The 21,397-nt window shown below is 35.1% G+C and overlaps 1 protein-coding gene across 2 annotated transcripts in view; it reads right to left on the bottom strand.

Moving 5' to 3' along the window:
• Positions 1-21,397, bottom strand: part of EPHA6 (EPH receptor A6) — a 429,275-nt gene that overhangs the window by 68,246 nt on the left and 339,632 nt on the right. For both annotated transcript variants that reach the window (XM_034413652.3, XM_034413664.3), the window contains 2 exons: positions 19,458-19,583; positions 4,731-4,792 (listed from right to left, as the gene is read on the bottom strand). In XM_034413652.3, the coding sequence (XP_034269543.1) occupies positions 4,731-4,792; positions 19,458-19,583 (188 nt within the window). The remainder of the gene's footprint in view (positions 1-4,730; positions 4,793-19,457; positions 19,584-21,397) is intronic.

The raw sequence follows: 21,397 nt of genomic DNA, 5'->3' as shown, positions 1-21,397 counted from the left end.
AGGGCAAAAAATGGGCCTATCAGGCCAACCGTTAACTTTTTTGCCATCGTGTGCCAAAAGCACGGGGAGCGTGGTGATGGTGGTGGTGGGTTTCGCACGTGCATGCATGGGGAGGCAGGGAGTGGGTGGCATTGAATTATGTGTGTGGGCATGTGCATGTGCAGCCCTCCCATGCTCCTCCCGCTTTTGGCACGCGATGGTAAAAAGGTTAGCCATCACTGGACTAGGCTATGATTTTTTTTCAAGTTTATTTAAGGACAAAACAAGGATGCCAACTCTCTCTCCTCTACTCTTAGTAATAATCGTTGTTGTTTTGGCCAACAAGATCCAACAAACAAAGAAAGAAACAGATAATTGGGATCAAAATTAAGGAATACAAGATGAAATGTTACACAGATATAGTATTAATAATCATGAAACCATGAAGTTCCACATAGCTGTTGTTGAAATTACTCAAAGATTTTCAGTGCTTTTCCAAATATAAAGCAATGAAAAGAAAACAAAGATAATAGCAAGGCACTTATCTTTTACAGAAAAACATTCTGTGTAAAAAGAATCTGGGTATGAAATAAACAAAAGACCCAGTGAAACATTTAGGATTTTACTTGGAGGATGTAACAAAAACATATTTTGAAACAATTACAATAAACTACAGGAAGAAATAAAACAAGAAAAGTGAGAAAAGTTTAAAACTTTCCTGGCTAGGAGCTACAGTGACAATAGAAATGGAAGTATTACTCAATATAAACTTCTTATTTGAAATGGCAACGTTTTAGAAATGAGTTCATTTTATTTATATTGTTGAAAATGCTTGAAATTAATGCTTATATTTATATATATTGTTCATGGTGGTAAAAGTATTGACTTTGGATTGAGATTTAATATTTTCAGTTCTGAGCAAAGAAAATAGATATACGGACGTGTGTTCAGCATCAGAAAGATAAATACCTAGCTCCAATTAGTATTTGGTGGTTTGCAGAATTTATTAGTATAGATCGGCTATGGATAACTGTAATGGATCATGGCTTAAGTTTCTTGATGTCTGCAAATATAAGTCTTGTGTGTTCTTGTTTTGTTTTCAGCTTTGTTTCTTTTTTTATAATTTTAAAAATAACAAAAGAAGGAAAAGTGAATAAAAATAAGGAGGAAAAAATCAAACATTTTGTTGCGTATGTACTAAGGGAAAAAAGAGAAACACGGGCTCTATTTTTTAAGTATCTTGTAACTAACAAATAAAATAGGGCTATTAAACTTTGCAGCATCATGTTAGCCTCTTCATCTAATCTAAGATAGAGAAGCTAACTTAGATGGATTTAAAGCACTCACTTTATGGCTACATTTTATGGAAGTCTCTTCTTTCTCAACGTTAGCACAGGACTTCTACTTAAGTGTGTAACCTCTAGCTGTCAAGAAGATGAGGTTAATGGCGATGCTACACTGGAAATTATAGAAGAGCTGTTCCATTGTACACATTGTACATTGTTTCAATGTGCAGCCATATATCTTAACATTTCTTCTCCATAGAAAACTATTTTTCACCTTTCCTTCTCAAGCTTTCTTGAGGTTTAGTAAATAGTTTGAGATACCTTGCTTTAATATATATCTCCACAAAAAAAGGTTTGCTATTTTAGTATACCTTCAGCGTAGCTATCTCAGTTTTATATTTTGACACAAAAAGCTTGATACCTATATCAAAGAGAAACAGCAGACCCTCCATTTAAAAATCCATCAAACTTGTTCAAACATATTAATTTACCTTAATTTTACATATACAGAAAACAAAAATCCTAGTACAATAACACTGTATGTATTTTAGGTGCTGCAAGTATTTCTTCTGCTACTGAAGACTGAAGCATGTACCAATTGCAGAAGAATGGACAAAATGCTAAATTATAATCTGGTTTGTTAATTTAATTTAGCTCTTGTGTAAACCTTGCATATAAGCCATGCATGAACTAAGTTACCAACAGAGACTATTTTGACAGCATATGCTCACAGATATTCAAGCAGACTCTTTCTCCTCAATTCTGACTGAAAATATCAGGATTATGCTCTACCAATCACCAATATTTAATTTTTGACTGTACCTAATCTTTATAGACTAATTTAGGCAGATGTTTGTTATTTACAAATATTCACTAGACCAGAGTGTACATCATCCATGTCACTTTCTGTTATTCGTGTAATATCATCATTATAGAAATGCCACATAACCTCATTTTAATCAATGTGTGTCATTTGCATAATATCATCATTATGCAAATGAAATTAATTGGAATAGAGTGGTCCATTTCACGCAAAGTCTGTTGCTTGAAGGCTGTTATGAGTGTAGTGATGAATATGTAACTCTCGTTAAACTATATTGTTGACTCAATTCTATTTTGTCTCCACTATTTCATTTTGTTTTTGTTACATGACTCTAAACATTTCCCCTATTTTAGCTTAAGCTTTAAGGTCCAGAAGCCATAAACAATATTTGTAGGAAATAGTTCCCTTTTTCACTCAAAACTGACACACTTATGCCCATTCAGTTAAGTGAATGGCAGGCATATCTAATTAGGAAAAGGGACCATAGTTTAGCAGGAGGCAGGAGGTTTCCAATATACTTTTATGTTTAGAAACCACAAGGAACAAACAAGATAATAAAAAGAACAACAAATAACCTTCCGAACTAAGATTGTGCACAGTGGTGGGATTCAAATAATTTAACAACCGGTTCTCTGTCCTAATAACTGGCTGGGTGGGCGTGGCCAGGTGGGCGTGGCTAGGGGTGGGATAGCACTCAGCCAGTCAAAACGGGGTGCGGGGGTTAATTACAATATGTGCGCTTTGCTTTGTGACATCCAGATCCAGTGAGCAAGGGGTATGAACTGCACAGAAAATACACTTTTTTTGGTTATGAAGACATATTCCCAAAGTCAGATGTACACTAAATGGAGACTAAGGGAGACTAAGCTAAGAGATAACCAAATAAAAAACAGATTTGAAAAAAGAAAAGGCTCAGGAAAGAAAAAAGAGTGAAAGTGCAAGAGGAAAGAGGAAAAGAAGGAAAACTGAAAAAGAATGAGTTCCAACGTTCTTTGGTACAGATATAAGTAAAAACAAATAAATTGAACTCTTAATCTAAGATTAACATTTGTCTATATTATTTCCATAAACCCTTATTTAATCATTAAAGCCCAGATCAACTTTTAATTTCAGTTTTTCACAAAAAGTCCAGTAATAGTTCGTATCACTTTAATCACTATTTGTCAATGAAACCACAACTGATTTATTTAATTGCATCAAACTCTAAATAAAACAGGAATGGAAAATCCTAAACTCTAGTGTAGACCCATGCTTCTCAACTTTGGCAACTTTAAGGTGCATGGACTTCAATATCCAGAATTACCCAGGCAGCATGAAGTTCACCCATCTTAAACTTGCCAAGACTGAAAAATACTGATCTACAGATAGGGATTTTTCCATTCCTCCTTTACTCCTACTACTTACAATCATAATGTAAAATTCCCATTCCCAACTCACCCTAGAGCAGACATTTTGGGCCTGGAAGGCCTCCTGTCCTGCACCACCCTGGAAGGCAAAATGGGACGTGGGGGGGGCGGGCAGCTCCCTCCCGTGCCCCGTTTTGGGCCTGGAAGGCCTCCTGCACCAACCTGGAACTTCAAAATGGGCCACGGGGAGACTCCTGGGAGGGGCGGGGTGGGTTGGTCGGGACCAGCCAGAGATAGGATTAACCGGTTCTCAGAACTGGGCAAAAAGTTAACAACCAGAACAAAAGCTATTTTCAATCCAACCCAATCATACAGCCCAATCAAACTTTCTTTATCTCTTTCTAACTTTTTCCTTATCATGAACAAAAGACTTTCATGAATCTTTTCCCATAAGTTCATGGCATACAAATTTTAACAATGTAGCTATAAGTGTGCTAAAAACTACTGATTATCCTGAAACAAATTCTGGCAATATGAAGATAGCTGTTGTGACTTAAATTAAGTAGCTGATATATTTTAGTAAGTTTTTAAAGCATTTGTAAGAGCAGGAGGGGGCAGTAGAAGAATTGTATGTCAGGTATCTTTTCTATTATGGCAACGTGTCAATAGAAGGACAAACTATCCTCTGTATTACTTATGAATATATTAAAGATTAAGAATTCATCACCTGCTGTGTAGGGATGCATATGTTATTAATTGAAAAGTTTGTTACAATTTTCTTTTTATGCTCCCTACATTTATTTACAACTGACTTTAAGTGAAATAAGATTAGATCATCAAGTCACTTCAGTGGTTGCTAATTCAATTTATTTAAGCACAAATAACCATTAATAATTATAAATCCATTACTACCTATACTACACTTCCAAGGTGAAAAAAGCTCCACTGAGAAATCATGCTTTTAAATGAATGAGTAAAATGAGCAGTTGCCATATGGCAAGGAATTCACATTTCAATCATCTTTTTGTTTTATACTAGCAAAATTTAAAATACATTTGGCTAAATATAAAAATGTAATTTGTATAACGAATCAATTATATTCTTAAGTTTAAATATTCTTTTCTTTCTGGCTATACTTATATATTACTGTACCTAAGATATTTACCTTAAGCAATGTGTTTCTCTTCTAGTAAAAATCAGTGAATAACATTAGGGAAAAATTAGTAGGATAAATGATTTAAAACCTTTTCTTAGAATGGATTCTTATTCAGATGTCCTGAGAAAATGATACCTCACCCGTAGAAAGGAGTCAAGGGATCCATTCTCCATGAATTCAACCACTATCATTAGTGGTCTACCTGAAAAAAATACCAAAACAATGTATTAGGTTTATAGATATATTGAGAATTTGTTATATTTCCAGCTATTGTGAAAATATTAGTTTTGTACGCTCCCACAGGGCGGGGCTCCTCGGGGTGCCATTGGTCAGACAATGTCGACTGGCGACCTCCCGGGGCAGAGCCTTCTCAGTGGGGGTTCCTGCCCTCTGGAACGAGCTACCCCCAGAGGTACGGAGGATCCCGGACTTGCGCATCTTCCGCCATGCCCTGAAGACTTTGTTATTCCAGCAAGCCGGGCTAGCCTAATTTTAACGGTTTTAAATTTTAAATTGGATTTTAATGGGATGTTTTTAATTATGGGCCAAAGTATTTAATCTGGTTTTAAATTGTTTTTAATTTTTATATTTATGTATTTGATCTTGGCTGTTCACTGCCTTGACTTCTTTGGGAGAAGGGCGGTATATAAATATAATAAATAAATAAAATACATTTTTGTGTTGCTAAAATATGATTTCCCAATTCTTTTCTGTAGCAAAGATGCTCTACAAAGGACAAAATAGTATATTCTCCACATGAGGCTGTCCTTGAAGACCATCTTGAAGCTTTCATAGGTCCAGTATGTAGTGAAGCAAGCAGCAATGGACATGCCTTGATATGCCCATGTAACACCTCTGCTTTGCAAGCTGCACTGTCACTGTTTGCTTCCGGGTGCAATTGAAAGTGCTGGTATTTACCTATAAAGCCCTACATGATATAGGGCCTGATTACTAGAGGTACTGCTTGTCTTCCTTAACATTTTCCTGATTCAATCCTTCAGGATTGAAGCACTTTGGTTTCCTTTGTGTAAAAATGTCATAAATCGATACCCTGGGAGTGTGTGTTGTCTGTAACAGTGCCTGCCCTCTAAAATAAGATTCCCTTCCACTCTGCTGTTGTTCAGACAATCTGTGAAGATCAGTAACTTCAGCCTTTGGTAAGGAAGAGTGAGACTCTTCACTGCATTTATCATTTTTATCTTTATTTTTTATGTTTCATTGTATCTTTTTTATTGGTATGATCTTTAAGAGTTGGGTGGCAAACAAGTTTGATAAATTATTACTTCATTTTTTTATTATGTCCAAACTATGTATTATTTGGTTATAGCAGTGAATGAACCGAAGACATAAACTGAACTTTATGCTATATTTTTGTTTCAATAGCTTCAGTAAAAGGCTAATATGTATAACACATACCCTTGATGGACACAGCACTTAAAAGTCTGCTAGAAGGATTTCTATGTAAGTTCTAACAATTGAACCCTTTGGGACAGACCACCATAAATAGATTCCACAGAAAGATGAGGACTACATCTTATCGAGAAAATTGTAATAACAGAATGTTGCAAGACTGATTGTGCTTCCCCTCTTTCCCTCTTATGCCCCACTGTATCAGGGAGGAATCTACCTGAGTTTCTTCTGATGCTATCTTGTTTCCCGGCACTTAAAGAATATTTCAACTTTCTCTGTTTGCATAATAGTTCTTGCCTATTTTCCTCAAGGTCATATCCTTCAATCTCTGCATAACAGCAGCCCTTCCATTAGATGTAATATCTTTAGACAATAAAGACCATGTGCTACTGCTCCACTGATAAATGATAGCAATTCCTGTATCCCAAAGATCAGTTTTTTCTCCTTTACCTAAGCTACGGAATAATATCAACTCACCAGTGTTGAAATATGGTTCAGGTGGTAGTAAATATATATAATCTATTGATCTTGTTTAATTTACTGCAGCTAGCCATAATTGTAATCATGACTATGAAGGCATATATACATATACATATACATGTACATATACATATACATTACACACACATACATGCACATAGATGGACAAACATATCCACCCCAAAATAAAAAGCAATATATAATAAAAGGTATAATATCAAATTATTTAACGACAATTAAAATTAGTAATAGTCTAAGATACAATTCAATGGAAACATGTTCTCAGTGAGACTAGATGATCGCTCTTCAGTGTTTCAGATCTGCGTTTTTTTCCTGTGAAAAAGGCTGGGATTAAACTTGAGACATTCTGTGTTCAGTTGTTCAGCATTCATGAATGGTCTCTATTCCTGAGTGACAGTCTTTCATTTTAAACAAAATGTATCATTAACATTCAGTGTTTGAGACAAATGCATCCACATCACTTTGGTACTAATTTTGCTTTCCTTATTTACTTGAGAAGCTTTTACTGTTGGTATTCAGGAATAAACTATTACTCTAATATAACATAGAAAAATGGTCCAATTTACATGCTAATCAGGGCATCCCATCAGATGTTATTTAGGTAATGCTAATAATACAAAGAAGTGTATAATATATGCAGAACTACTGTAATGGATAATCTTACATGCAGGGTTGAAAAGAATATAATAAAACAACATACATATTTGTGGGACTGAATCTATTCTGTTTGAAATGAACATCAGATAAAACAATAAAAAGGATAAAGAACATGGGTACTTCCAAGGAGTCGTATTTTGCCTGCTATTATTTTTCATTACTTCTGCCCAGAGATATAAATAGATATATACAATATGGCCTGCCAGAACCTAACCTTGATGGAATTTTATGCTTCTCGCAATCTACTAAATATTTTTCAGCTTTATTTGTGAACTGAAAGATGTTTTAGATAACTAACCAAGCAAAAAACAAAACTGAGGTATTATTTAATCCATAGAAAGGCCTGCTACATTGAAATAAATGGAGGATAACTTGACAGCAGAAATAAGAATAGCTGGTGAAGAAATTTTAACAGATTAATAGAGTTGGAAGGGACCTTGCAGGTCATCGAGTCCAACCCCCTGTCCAAGCAGGAGACCTTACATCTGCCTCTACCTAGGATCGAATTCACAACCTCCTGATTGTGAGGCAAGAGCTCCACCTCAAATCTATTGGGAAGGTCAGTAAGTAGAATTAAATAAGGAATGGAGTAAGCAAGGAAGTATTAGTGATATACAATAGGCAGATTTTATCAGAATCCAACATCATCATCATCATCATCCATTCTGATGACTATGTCTCATTTTTAACTATCTGTGTTCTTGGCTTCATGGAATCTGTTTATGGGCCTCACATCTTCCATAAAATAGGAAATTCATGGTACATCAGACATTATTGAACTATAATTCCAAAAACCATTGGAAGAAAAGACAGATGAAGAATATTAGAAACAGATTGAGGGTTACAGATTGCCTATTCCTGTTATAACTACTATACTCAGTCTGTTAGCATATGGAGGAAATAGTAAGATTGGGAGAATGAGGGGATAGGGTATTATCTTCTAATAATACTTCTAAACATTTAAAACATTTTAGAATTTATTTGGTCTAAAGGTATAAAGCTACTTACTTCATCTTTCTCTACTTTCAGAAACAAGTAGGGAATTGTTCCAGATTTTTCCTTGCAAGCCACCTCTCACACAGTGCATTTAAAATATCAGAAGATCAGACTGAAGACTCTATTGAAGATGTGAAGATTGAAGCCTGGTTCTCTGGAAAACTTTAAGATGCGTTTCTGTTTATAGCTAACCATATACCATGCAATCTTTTCTAAGAGACGTAACAGTTGGCTTGCACTTCTCTATTAACAATATGGTGATCTTGCCTTATTTTTCAATAACTCCTTGTGAACATTCTAGCAGTTAAAGAAAATCATATAATAGTGTTAGAATCAGATAGCTTGGCTAACTATGATTTAATATCCCAGCTAGGGCATGGCTGTCTATGCAAGATACTTCTTGTCTTCCTTATAGAAAAAGGTCAAGGTCAAAATAATTTCGAGTTTTCTTGCACAGAGTAGCAAAAGTTCAATTAACTGATATTCAGATCTATTGTTAATGCTGTCCTAAATGTCACTTAAACCAATTCAGGTCTGGCTTTCTGAGCAGTACTAAATTTCATTTAAATATTCACTATGCTCTCCCACAATAATACAGATTACTATATTGATGTCACTGTAGATAATTAAAAGGGTTAGGCATAGTTTGGTGCCTCAACACTGAGTGCTATTTCTATCAAGTAAGCTTATCACATTATTTATTTATTTGATTTGTATGGCCTGTCATCTCTTCTAAGTGTTTCAGTCACAAATAGGCTATAAATATATAAGAAAGAGTCACAGAACATTTTCAAACTTGAAGCTAGCCTTGTTACGGATTGGGAAGATACTATGTCTTGATAAAGTTATTACTGACAGTGAATAATTGTGATAACCACTGTACTGAATAGGCTACTGTGCCCGTTATTTAAGTATTGTAATATATAACATATTACTGTATAAATAAAATGGTCATCAGTATAGCAAAGAACCCCAGCCAAGAGACATTACCTAGCTGTCTTGGCTGATCTTGAATACTAAACAAGATTGGATCTGGTTAACTCTTTGATGAAAGATTATCAGGAAGTAGGAGGCTAGACTGAGAAATAAAGAAATATTTCAGAAGATGGCAAAGGCAAAGGTCTTCCTTTCCGTTATAAGAAGGCAGAAATGTTCAAGATATTACTAGGAGATGAGCCCATCTCAAGAGAAACTTTATTCTACAGCATGAAAAAAATCAGAGAGACTGTCTACTATATTTTATGTGGGTCATGTTGCATGAAGTTGCCAAAACTGGTATTTAATAGACATACAATTTGCTTGCCTATTAGCAATACATCAACACATAATAGGTGATACTATCTTGAATGGATAATAGTGAATTGGCTACTGTCAAGAAAGCTGCTGAGGTTACATTAAAAACTGCAACACCTGAGTCCTTATTAGCAGGACAAGTGTAAATCAATTGGTCTTTGGTCTATTTCCAAGAACCATTTAATCTTCTTTAGACTTAAAAGAAAAGGAAGGAAAGGAAAGTATGTTAATTGAAAACTGATGGATATAGGGAACAAGATTAAGGCAACAGAGTTAATGCCAATGCCAGTGAGCATAAAAATCTTTTACTAATGGTACAGGATGGTTTAAGATTATGTTGATGGGCAATGTGAATACATTTAGTACTTTATCCATGTAGTTAAGAATACTTAAAGGAACCACCAAAACAAAGGAAGCCATGTAGATCATAAAAAAATCTGAAATAATACAGTGTCTCCATTAGGCCAATGAAAAGTCATAAATATTGAGAACACTAGAAATCTTCGGAGGCAAAACGAAAATACAATACATATATGATTTTAAAACCGTGGAATCTACATATAGTCACAGAAAGTCAGAGGAGAGTGCAGACAGTCAAAAAAAGACTCATCCATTTTATGATGATTTCAGACTGCATTTAGAGCTACACATTTTTTTCAGGGCTGATTCAATATTCCATTCTTGATTTTGTACTTATTACATACAATATTAACATGGATAACCATGACAACCCTGTTTACCTTCCTCTACTCATTCTGTGAACATGAGCAGAAAGTTTTTTTATCATCTGGAAAATAAATTGTATATTTATGTTACTTTGGGCTGGGTGGAAGTTGCTTTGTAGATTGGATTTACTAGATTTGTCATTATTTACAAATCTATATCTTGAAGAGAATTGTTAAGATAGAAAGAGTAATCATTGCAAAATATTTCAGTTAGTATGAATGATACGCATAAATTGTGAAAATGTCAAATAACTTTATAAACAAGGATTGCTTAAGCAGATGAAAAAGGACAGGGGAGATGGGGGAAACAGATACCATATTCCATGCAACAAGGTCTAAGCTAAACATAAGTATTACAGGTAGAAGTACAACTAATATTTTAGTCTTATACTCTAGAGCACGGGTATAAAACTCGATCATGACATGTCATGTAGCATGACATATTGTGGCATTTTTGCCTTTGTGGAGCCGGGGTGGCTGTGACCTGAGCATGACACATCTGGCCCATGGGTAGATTTAGTATATGAGCAATGACAGCAAGGAACTCTGCCTGAATTATTAATCCTGAAAACTTTATGCATGAGTACAGTCCAAGTTTTGCAAACAGGTTATTGTCAAATGTGTTGGAACTATAGTTCCTATAATTTTTAGTTAGCATTGCTTAAATGCAATTAATGGGAAAACTATATTATTCTAATAGATGCCAAAAGGAAGTTGAAAAAGTATCAAAATGAAATAGACATGCATTTTAATTTTACAATTTTCATCCCCACATGTACTATATTGAATCTGTGATAGGTTTCAGCATTTAGAAAATTTAGTAATAACTAATCCTTACTGAAAAACATCAGTGGGATTACTTACTGAAACAACTGAGCCTAAAATTATCAACTGAAATTAAATCTAATTTTATTGATAGAAATTTTAGCATATGCTCTGCTAAAAAAAAAAATCAGCCAACCAACCAACCAACCAACCAACCAACCAACCAATCAACCAATGAACCAACCAGTTTTTGCTGGATTATATTCTTAGCTATTTTAAAAACAAGGTTATTAAACTGAAGCATGTCATTTTGAAAAGATCAATTGTTTAAAAATAAAATAATAATCATAACTTTTAAGTGAGCCATTTTGATAGAATTGAATAATAGAATGATAATAATGGAAATGTAAAGTGTCAAACTGTTCAATAACTTGGTGTCTTTGCCCTTGTTTAAAATAGTGAAACAAGGCAGCAGTCCATATGCCATTCCTCAAAATTCTTCCTCTGGCACAGTCCCTATTTTTGCATTCCTGGTTTCTGGATCTGCTCTTTTCAGGGTCAGGAAACTTTCCAGAAGCCTGCAGAAAGTTGCTGACTGACACTTGGTAGGATATATGAGTTTCTGACCCAATTTTTTGCTCCAAGCTAGAGAAAATAATACTATTCATTAAAATGGATGTAGTGTACTATAATTCTAGGTGTGCACAATACAGTCTTGTTTTATTTAATTGCTCACTTTCTATTTTCAGGCACTTTTTTTGCACAGTTAATTTTTTAAAGCCTTGGAATGTGACTGTTTTCAAATATCTCCTTTGAAGACATCCACTTTTCTTACTGAGTTTTAAATCTTTCCCATTGTAGTGAGTCTTAGTCCTATTGGTAAAGTTCAAAAAGGCTTTCTCTAGAAATCCTTTGAAAAATTTGACAAGGCTTTTAGATAATTCCTAAGAACTTTATTTATTACTACTAAATATATGGGTAAGGGGAATTTCCTACTGCTTTCAGGGCTAATAAAGACATGAAATAGCTTCCTTGTTGATGGCTCCTTACTGCTACGGTAAGAAGTCAGCTCTGAGAAGGCAAATTGGCTTTTCTGGATGGACTAATATTATTTATCAATTACTGATCATAAAAAATAAGTTTCCTACCTGTACTCAGAACTCTCTGGCATCACCACTGTCTCTTGATTTATAGTTAAATCTTCTGTTACATGTAATATAAAATCTGAGCCTTTCAAAGATGAGCAGTGCAAGAGTTTTAAGAAAAATATTTATATATAAAAACTGGAGGAGGTCATCACATTACATGAAAAACATAATCAAATAGATAATTTTCATAGCTATCATAAGCACAATTTTATATTGAATGTTAATAATCAGGCCTTATTTTCAGTATAATTTTATGCATTTTAACAAATACTTTATTGATGTGCAGAGGGAAGTAAAAATAAAATGTGACTTGTCTAATAGTACAGAACAACCTTCATTCTTGTCATACCAAGAACCAGATGATCTATATACCTTAATAAATTCACAGTCTAATCATTTTCAATCATTTCCCATTAACAAGCATCTCCAAAGCAGGAGTTCTGTAAAATGATGCGGTGTTGTTTCTGATATTAATATTTTGAATAGAAATGTGTTAGTTAACTCCTTTCTGGGTAACACAGTGTGAATTAATAATAATAGGCGTTCATCTATGGATCCAATTATAGATGTCAAGCTGGAGAATGGGTAGGAGGTAGTATAATTAAAGCACTGTGCAGAGCTTTGGAGAATATCTATTGACTCCTGATCTTGACTTCCTATAGGTCTTGTTTGACCTTCAGGAAACAAAGCTCATCCTCTGTGCCAAGGCCTTATGCTGGTAATGATGATTATATCTGTGAATCCTTTAAAAAGTTAGAAAGTGTGTAGATAATTTAGAAATAGATTGTATTGTGCTGTTTTGTTCAATAACATTGCTTGCATATGAAATTAAATGGTGTATTGTTTCATTCAAATGGTGGGTGAAACACACTATATAGGCTGAATTCACTTGACTGTAATTAGCAAGGCAGTAAGAACACACCTAGAATACTGCATCCAGTTTTGGTCACCACAATATAAAAAAGATGTTGAGACTCTAGAAAAAGTGCAGAGAAGAGCAACAGGATGACTAGGGGACTGGAGACTAAAATGTATGAAGAACGGTTACAGGAACTTGGCATGGTTAATCTAGTGAAGAGAAAGACCAGGGGAGAGATGATAGCAGTGTTCCAATATTTGAGGGGCTGCCATAGAGAGGAAGGAGTCAAGCTATTTTCCAAGGCATCTTAAGGCCAGACAAGGAATAATGGATGGAAACTGATTAAGGAGAGATTCAACCTAGAAATAAGAAGAAATTTTCTGACAGTGAGAACAATCAACCAATGGAACAGCTTGCCTTTGGAAGTTGTGGGAGCTTCATCATTGGAAGCTTTCTAGAAGAGATTGGACTTCCATTGTCAGAAATGGTGTAGGGTCTCCTGCTTGGGCGGGGGGGGATTGAACTAGATGACCTACAAGGTCCCTTCCAACTCTGTTAGTCTGTTGATTCTCAGTAATTCTTGGAAGCTCTCAAGAACAGGACAATTAGATCTTTCTACTGGGGAGTTAAACCCCACATTTTAAGGAAGTGTCTTTCAGTGGTGGGTTCCTCCCGGTTCTGCCAAGCTGGTAGTGGTGACGATATGATGTCACCGAACCAGTTCTGTCCCCCCACCCCCCACGTTATTCTTACCTTTTATTTGGCCCCATCCCCAATCTATTGCTGCCTCCTGAATCCCAGCTGATCAGCTAGAAGGAAAAAATAACTGTTTAAACTCTTGCCGCGGGGCTTCAAAGGGCAGCCCTACAGCTGATCAGTGTTAAAAGGCAGTGTGGTGGTAGACCACACTGAGTAGACCAGTGCCTTCAAAAATAAATGGGTAGGTACCTCCAAAAACAAATGAGTAGACTGGTACAGCTCTGCAAGCAGTTAAAAGCCTGATAGACCAGTACCTCTGCTAAACCCTAAAGAATTGTCACATGACCATCAAGCCATGCCCACAAAATAAGCCACGCCCACAGAACAGGTAGTAAAAAATTTTAGAATCCACTCCTGGTGCCTTTGGTGGCGCAGTGGTTAGAATGTTGTATTGCAGGCTAACTCTGCATATAGCCAGGACTTCAATCTTCATGGGGTTCAAGGGTGGCTCAGATTTCCATCCAGAAGTCTAAGTGCTATTGCCATTGCTATAATCTTTACAGAAAAATCCACATAGTACTACATTTACAGAAGCAACAAAGAATCCTTCATGTTAAATAATCACATATCTGACTACAAATTATTTCATATGAATCATCCTTGTTTCACTAATGCAGTTCAATGAATAGAGTAACAGAACCATTGCATTCTCTATAATTCTTGTAGTCAATGAATATGGAAATATATGAGGATTGTGTGCTAATTTGAAAACAGTGACCAACTGTTGCATGAAGACAGTTGATTCTGAGAATCAAATCACTTTTCTAACTTTGTTAAAGTTAATTTGACATCAGAAATAGCTGCTACTTTCTTTCAACACTGCAGCTTGTCTGAACATGTAGTATGTCCAGTTCCCATTTGGAGGAACATTGTCCTCCCTATTTGTAGCAGCTCTGGCAGGCAGGGATTTTGAAGAGGAAAGATGCTATTCTTTCCAGGAACTCTTTGGTTTTTCTTTTGTATACAGCCCAGCAAATAAATAGATCCTGAAGTAAATATAATGTATAAAGGGAAGACAGGTATAAGCAATTTATTTTATTTTCCTTTTGTAAGGAATCAGGGAGATGGTTTTGCTTTTCTAGCCAGCTTTTTATTGTCATGTTGTGATATTAGAGATAATGAAGATAACTATGCATCCCCTTTAAACTGTTTTCAGTTACTGTCACTGTAGCAATTTGCATTACTAGGTAACATAGTCATAAAGTGTAACATCAGCTTATCTATCTATCTATCTATCTATCTATCTATCTATCTATCTATCTATCTATCATTTAATATTAAATATAAAATTTGGGCAAAATTCTAAGTATAATTAATCTACAAATAGTAATTTAATTTATGAATGATTTTGCTTGTGAAAACAGGAAGGTTTTTTATTTTTTATCCTGCCTTTATTGTAATTTATTTGTAAATAATTCAAGGTGGCAAACATGCCTAATACTCCTTCCTCCTCCTATTTTTCTCCACAGCAACAATAACCCTGTGAAGTGAGTTGGCTGAGAGACAATAACAAGCCCAAAGTCACTCAACCAGTTTTCATGTGAATACTAATATCCCAGAAAAATATTTCTGAATAGGTCTTTCATTTTATTTTTACCATACATAGGAGGAGGTCAGAAACCTACAGTATGTTAGTAGTTTTTAAATTTTTTATACAGCAATCAATTACATTTGAGTAGAACTGATAAAAAGTTCACTTGGGGAATCTGGAATGTTGCTCCAATTTTATTATGAACTTAACACAACTAGAAATATTTGTTTTCTTTATAAAATAATTAAAACAAGATACTTGAATTTTATAAAACCCTCATGTAAACAAAATACAATGGGCTCAGCATGAAAAGGCTGTTTTAAGTCACATCACAGAAAGTTTTGATACTGAGCAACATTAAACATATGACAAGCTGAAAACAAAGCAAGTGCTAACACAGAACAACATCAGAATCACATATAATTAAAACCATAAATTTTATCAAGATATTGTCAAGAGCTTATTGTTATCTTATATTGGGTTTCAGGTACCGTTGCCCATAATTTGGCTATATTGTATACAATGCTTGAGTGCCCATTATGAAGGCAACATAGTAATTGGCTATAGTTGGTTACCCTGCCTGTCTCATAAAATTTCTAATAAAATAAGATACATAAATCTGTTTACCAGATATAGATGCATTTATTTCTCATAAGGAATCTTATTAAGTGATCCTCCAACAAGGCAAATCACAATATATTAAAAATGGGCTTGAGAAAAGATTCTGTGATTAGTAGGCATTTCCAAAATAGATAGTTAGCCAATTGCAATATGTAACATATTTTGCATATAACCTCCTAATGCTGACCTGCCTTTTCATATGTGGTCTCTGAAATAGCAGGTGAAGTCTTGCAACATAAGAATTCTAAATGTCATTTGAAATGTTAACATGGGAAAAACATCAGATAGAATTAGACAAGATGTTTCTATGGCAAGACAAAGGATTTGTTGAAGTCCTGCTTGGGATATATCAAATAAAATAAATATGATTTTGAGTTTTAAAAATCCAATTATGTGCAAATAGCACAGCATGTGTGATAGTCTGTACTATCACTACATATGTACTTCCACTACATATATCTGTTTGCTTGCTAATTTGCTTCATAAAACTAATGCAGAAGCTAAGGCAGATTTTTTTCAGGATGCTGAAGATAGTTTAGAAAGTCAAAATTATATTGTGCAACCAGAAATCCATTATAATATACTGAATGGGCTTTTTTTTGGTAAGCTACAAGTCAGTGAAGTTCCATTTCAGTGGGTTTATTCTAAATTTGACTAAATGATGGGCCAATTAATTATTAGTCTGTTCTGAACTTGCCAAATCACTGTTCTTGTTTCCATGCTATGCAGAAAAATAAATAAAGAGGAATTAAGAACAAACTTCCAAACAGTTAGCCTCAAATTAAATCTAGTTAATTGTGTTCCATTGATTCTAATAATTCCAAAGAAAGGGAATCAAAATATTTCTAATCCTATCACATTAGGATAGCAGTGAAAATCAAATTACAAAATAATAAATAGAAAGATGAATAATTTAGTGGGAAATGGGAGGCTGAAAAAGTGACAGATGGGTGGAGTTAATGAGATCTGGAAAAAATAAAGACGAGAAATTTAAAGGATAAAAGATAATATACGAGGTGGTATGTGGATGTGAGGAAAACAAGAATTGTTTGCAAGTATAGACATGCATGAACAGGTATTCTGTAATGAAACTTGTGACATAAACCAGATTTAACTATTTCCTTTTTACACTCTGATATTTTGTATTCTATTCTTACTTTCTGCAGAATAATAGCCCAAAGAGATTAGCATGATGGCTTTGTATACATGCATGGCATTTTTAGATGACACCAGAATGAAATATCACTTTCTGCAAGACCACTAAACTATAAATTAACAAAAGTGGCAACATACAAAGAAAACCAATATAAAATGCTATACAGATGGCACCTAGCGCCCGCGAGATTAGCAAGAATCTATCCAAATGTAAGCCCCAAATGTTGGAAGCGTGGATGTCACCAAGGTACCTTCTTTCACATGTGGTGGGCCTGTCCCGAAGTGATGAGGTATTGGAGAAAAACTCAAAATTGGCTACAAGAATCAACCAATGAAAAAATCGAATTGATACCTGAAACATTTCTCCTGGGAATACTAAAGACAAAATATCAGGAAAAAAAAAAAGATATCTAATCATACATATACTCGCTGCAGCAAGAATAGCTTACATCCAGTATTGGAAAGGAAAGGACACAGCACCAGAGGAACATATTCAGAAGGTTCTAGATTGTGCCGAAATGAACAAATTAACATTAGAATTAAATGAGAAAGAAGACTCAGAATATTATACGGTGTGGGATGATTGGTACAGGTGGATTGAAATAGAATAAAGAATAGATAAAAGTTAATATAAATCTTAAGATGCATATGTAAATTACATATGCATATGTTATATTATGATGAAAAGTAAAAGAAGAATCAATCTAACCTGTGTAGAAAAATAACAATGTCTGACTGATTGTACTGTATTGCATTATAATAAATTTCAATTAAAAAAAAAAAGAATCTGGACAGTCCTTCTCAATTAGATCTAGAAAGAAGGCAATGACAAACACTTCTAAAAAGTGTTGCCAAGACACTTAATCAACATGAGATAAGATTTTTTTTTAAAAGTTTAAAAAGTTTAAAAAAACTTGCATTATCATTTGAAACTACAAATATTTTTTTTATTTGGTGATGAACATTTATTAATTTAACATATTATTTTGAAATGTAATTATGAAATACAGCTGCCAGGAAAGAGTTAATGATATTATTTTTAAATGGAAGGTGAGACTAGAGTGAATAAACAGACTTTTTCAAGAAAATTGTTATATTTTACTATTGTACTCCACTTGAATTTCGGAAAGAAACATTGATCTATTATGATAGATGTTAATTTTTCATTTCTTAATTCATTTTAAACATAAATGCTAGTTTACACTATATAGATGCAATCCACACAGGGATGTGTTCTACTTACCTTTACTACCGGTTTGGAACAGAAGCTTCTGCACATGCACAGATCACTGATGGCAGTGGGCGGGGCCTCCCACTGGTTTTACTACCAGTTCTTGCGAACCGGTCCAAACCGTGGGCAACCCACCACTGAATCCACATATACTAAAGAAAATTAAAATGCTCCTGGATATATTTGGAAATCTGACTTCCTTTTTAATTCTTTTCTGTTATAAAGCAACACAATACCCTTTTCACATACATTAATACTGTATATAATGATTTGAAGGACTCTATTTATTAAAATAGTAAATAAACCCAATAGCTATAGATAACATTTCATAGGATCATTGCAGAAGAAGACACAGATGCTTTAAAGGTATGCTGACAGAGGTAGTGTTTGTGCCATTGGGTGCTCAGAAATATCTTTTTTAATGAATCCAAAGTGCTGAGCAGTTCTAGCATTTCATTTTTAGAAGGAGCTGAACATATAGGCAATCCTTGAATTACAACCACAATCAAGCCCAAAAGACAATTGTTACTTGAGTTTTGTCCCATTTTACTACCTTTTTTTTACCACAGTTGTTAAGTGAATCACTGTACTTGTTAAGTGTTCATGAGGTCTTTAAGTGATTTGGGACTTCTCCCATTGACTTTATTTGTCTGAAGCTGGCTTGGAAGGTTACAAATGGCAACCACATGACCCTGGGAGATGCAACTGTTATAAGTACATGCCAGTTGCCCAAATTTTGATCATGTGGTCACAACGATCATAAGTGTGAAAGTCATAAATCACTTTTGCCAGTGCCGTTGTAACTTCAAATGGTCACTAAATATATGGTTGTAGGTCAAGTACTATTTGTACTACATTTATATAGCCATATTACACAGACCAATGCAAAATCTTCAAGCATTATCACTTGTGACATCAAACTCCTACATCACAATAGATGTAGATGGGCCCCTAGCTGTCTAGCCAGTTACTTTTTTTTAACTGTATTATATTAATTTGTTTAAAACAAAGAAAAAATTGCTTCTCTTTTTTCTAATGCTAATTTGGATTTTATGCACTTTTTTACTCAATCTGATGTAGAACCTAGAGTATATTTGTCTAATCTATAACAAAAGTGACATACAAAATGTCCACAAAAAAAGTATATTTGTCCACCTTCTTCTGATCCCAAATACCTTAACAATAGGTGCTTCGAAAATTTACATGGAATACCTACCGGAAAAAATCCTGGAGGGTAAAGATCCTCCCCCTGACAAAGGATGTGGAGCTGCAATGTTATTTAAGAATCCTTCCCTCAGGAATCTTGGACAAAGAGACTGGAACCCAATGGCCGGGAAGGGTCCTTATAAAAGATAAAAACTGTCATTAATTATAGGCAGTGATTTTGGTTGCTGAAAAGAAACTGTTTCCAATAGAGATAATATTGGATAATATTAATAAGATTTGATAATATTAAATAGCTTAATTATTAATTTACAGTCAGTTGGATAATCAGCTCATGCCAGCCAAACAGATATTACTCCAAGGATTAAGTTTCATTCTGGTGCCACATTTTAATTGAAGAAAATGTGAGATTTGAAGAAACATCTTTTGTTGTTATCAGCTTGGTTAACTGTATTTTTTGTAGTTTTTCATTTATTTCATTTTCCATTTTCTGTTTTTTTCTATTTTTTCCTGTAAAATTTATTAAGATAAGTAAAAATGAAAAACCACATAATGCTAGGCATGGTTTACCAATCATGCTAGCATTGCTCGCAGATTTTATTAGGTTAAAGCGAGCCAATACATTTTCATAAGATGCAATGTATGAATTCACTATTGTAGATGCCATTCATTAAAACCTCTCCGATGTTTACCACGCTCTTTTTTCCTTATAGATAAGTCTGTTAAACAGGTAAAGTCAGAATATTTTCAGTGAGCAAAATAATGTTTATACTTGGGGATTGTTAACTACATTTTCAATTTGGTTTAACATATCAATTTCTAAACAATACTTGGACCATACTTGGATCAATATTTGGATATTATGAAAAACTAGGAAATCTTCTTATTGTTCCACCATACTGTCATACAGTAGAAGCTCTGGTCACGACCATAATTTGTTCCATAACTATGGTCGCAACCCAATTTGGTCATGACCCGAACCTAATTTCCCCATTGTATTGTATGTAAATACGATCAATCCGTTCCAGACCCCTAGGAACTGTATATAAATATCGTTTTTTAAAGACTTTTAAGCACAAAAATAGTTAATTATGCCATAGAACTCACAGTGTAATAGTAAAATGTAAAATCCTTTAATAACACTAATAGCTCCTCCTGCTTTCCTTTCGGCCATTTTAGGGGCCTGGCTCTCCCACAACCTGGACAGGAGAGCAGGTGGGTTTAGGCTGGGCTGGCTGGGCAACACTCCTCTTGCCTTCCTCTCTGCAAGGAAGCCCCAGTGAGAAGAAGTGGCCCAACACACTCTCTTTCTACACTCTGAAGCTGAGTACCATGGCCTTTCTGTCGCCGGCCTGCTGAGGCTGCCGGCTCCTGCTCCCGGAGCTGCTGCTCTCTGCAGCTCCTGGAGGTTGCCATGGTGCCACTTCAACTGCCAGCGAGAACGAGATTAAAGGGTAACTTTAACGTGGAATGGCAGACAAGAATCCTTGGGACTGAGAGGAGGGGAGGTGGGGTGGAAATCATAGCTTCCAAAGCTGCTGGGATTCCCAACTACAGAGCTTGCTTGGCTCTGTTCCCAGCCCTCACCATGCATGCAAAGCAACAGTAACAAAAAAGCTGCGATTGAGGCTTCTGCAGCGTCAAGCGACTCTCCCGGGGAGGTAGGACAGGGAGAGAGAGGCTGCCTGGCCGGGGAGAAAGTTAATCTTACAAAACAAGTGAGAAGCCAGCGAGAACGAGATTAAAGGGTAACTTTAACATGTGAAATGGCAGACAAGTTTGTTCAGCAGATCAGGATTTTATGGCGTGGAAGGGGAAATTGGCCGTGACCGTGCTTGATCACCACCCGAGTATGTGTTCGTGATCAGATTCAAAAATGTTGTGAATTTTTTGGTTGGAACCCAATTTGGTCATGGTCAAAAAGCATTTGTGACCAGAGGTTCTACTGTAGGCTGGAAGAGTCATAATCAGACAAGTTCATAGATTCTGCAA

The sequence above is a fragment of the Pantherophis guttatus genome, chromosome 5 (genome assembly GCF_059756535.1).
Source record: "Pantherophis guttatus breed Tessera chromosome 5, ASM5975653v1, whole genome shotgun sequence".
Lineage (NCBI taxonomy): Eukaryota > Metazoa > Chordata > Lepidosauria > Squamata > Colubridae > Pantherophis > Pantherophis guttatus.
This window is presented reverse-complemented; position numbering and strand designations above follow the sequence as displayed.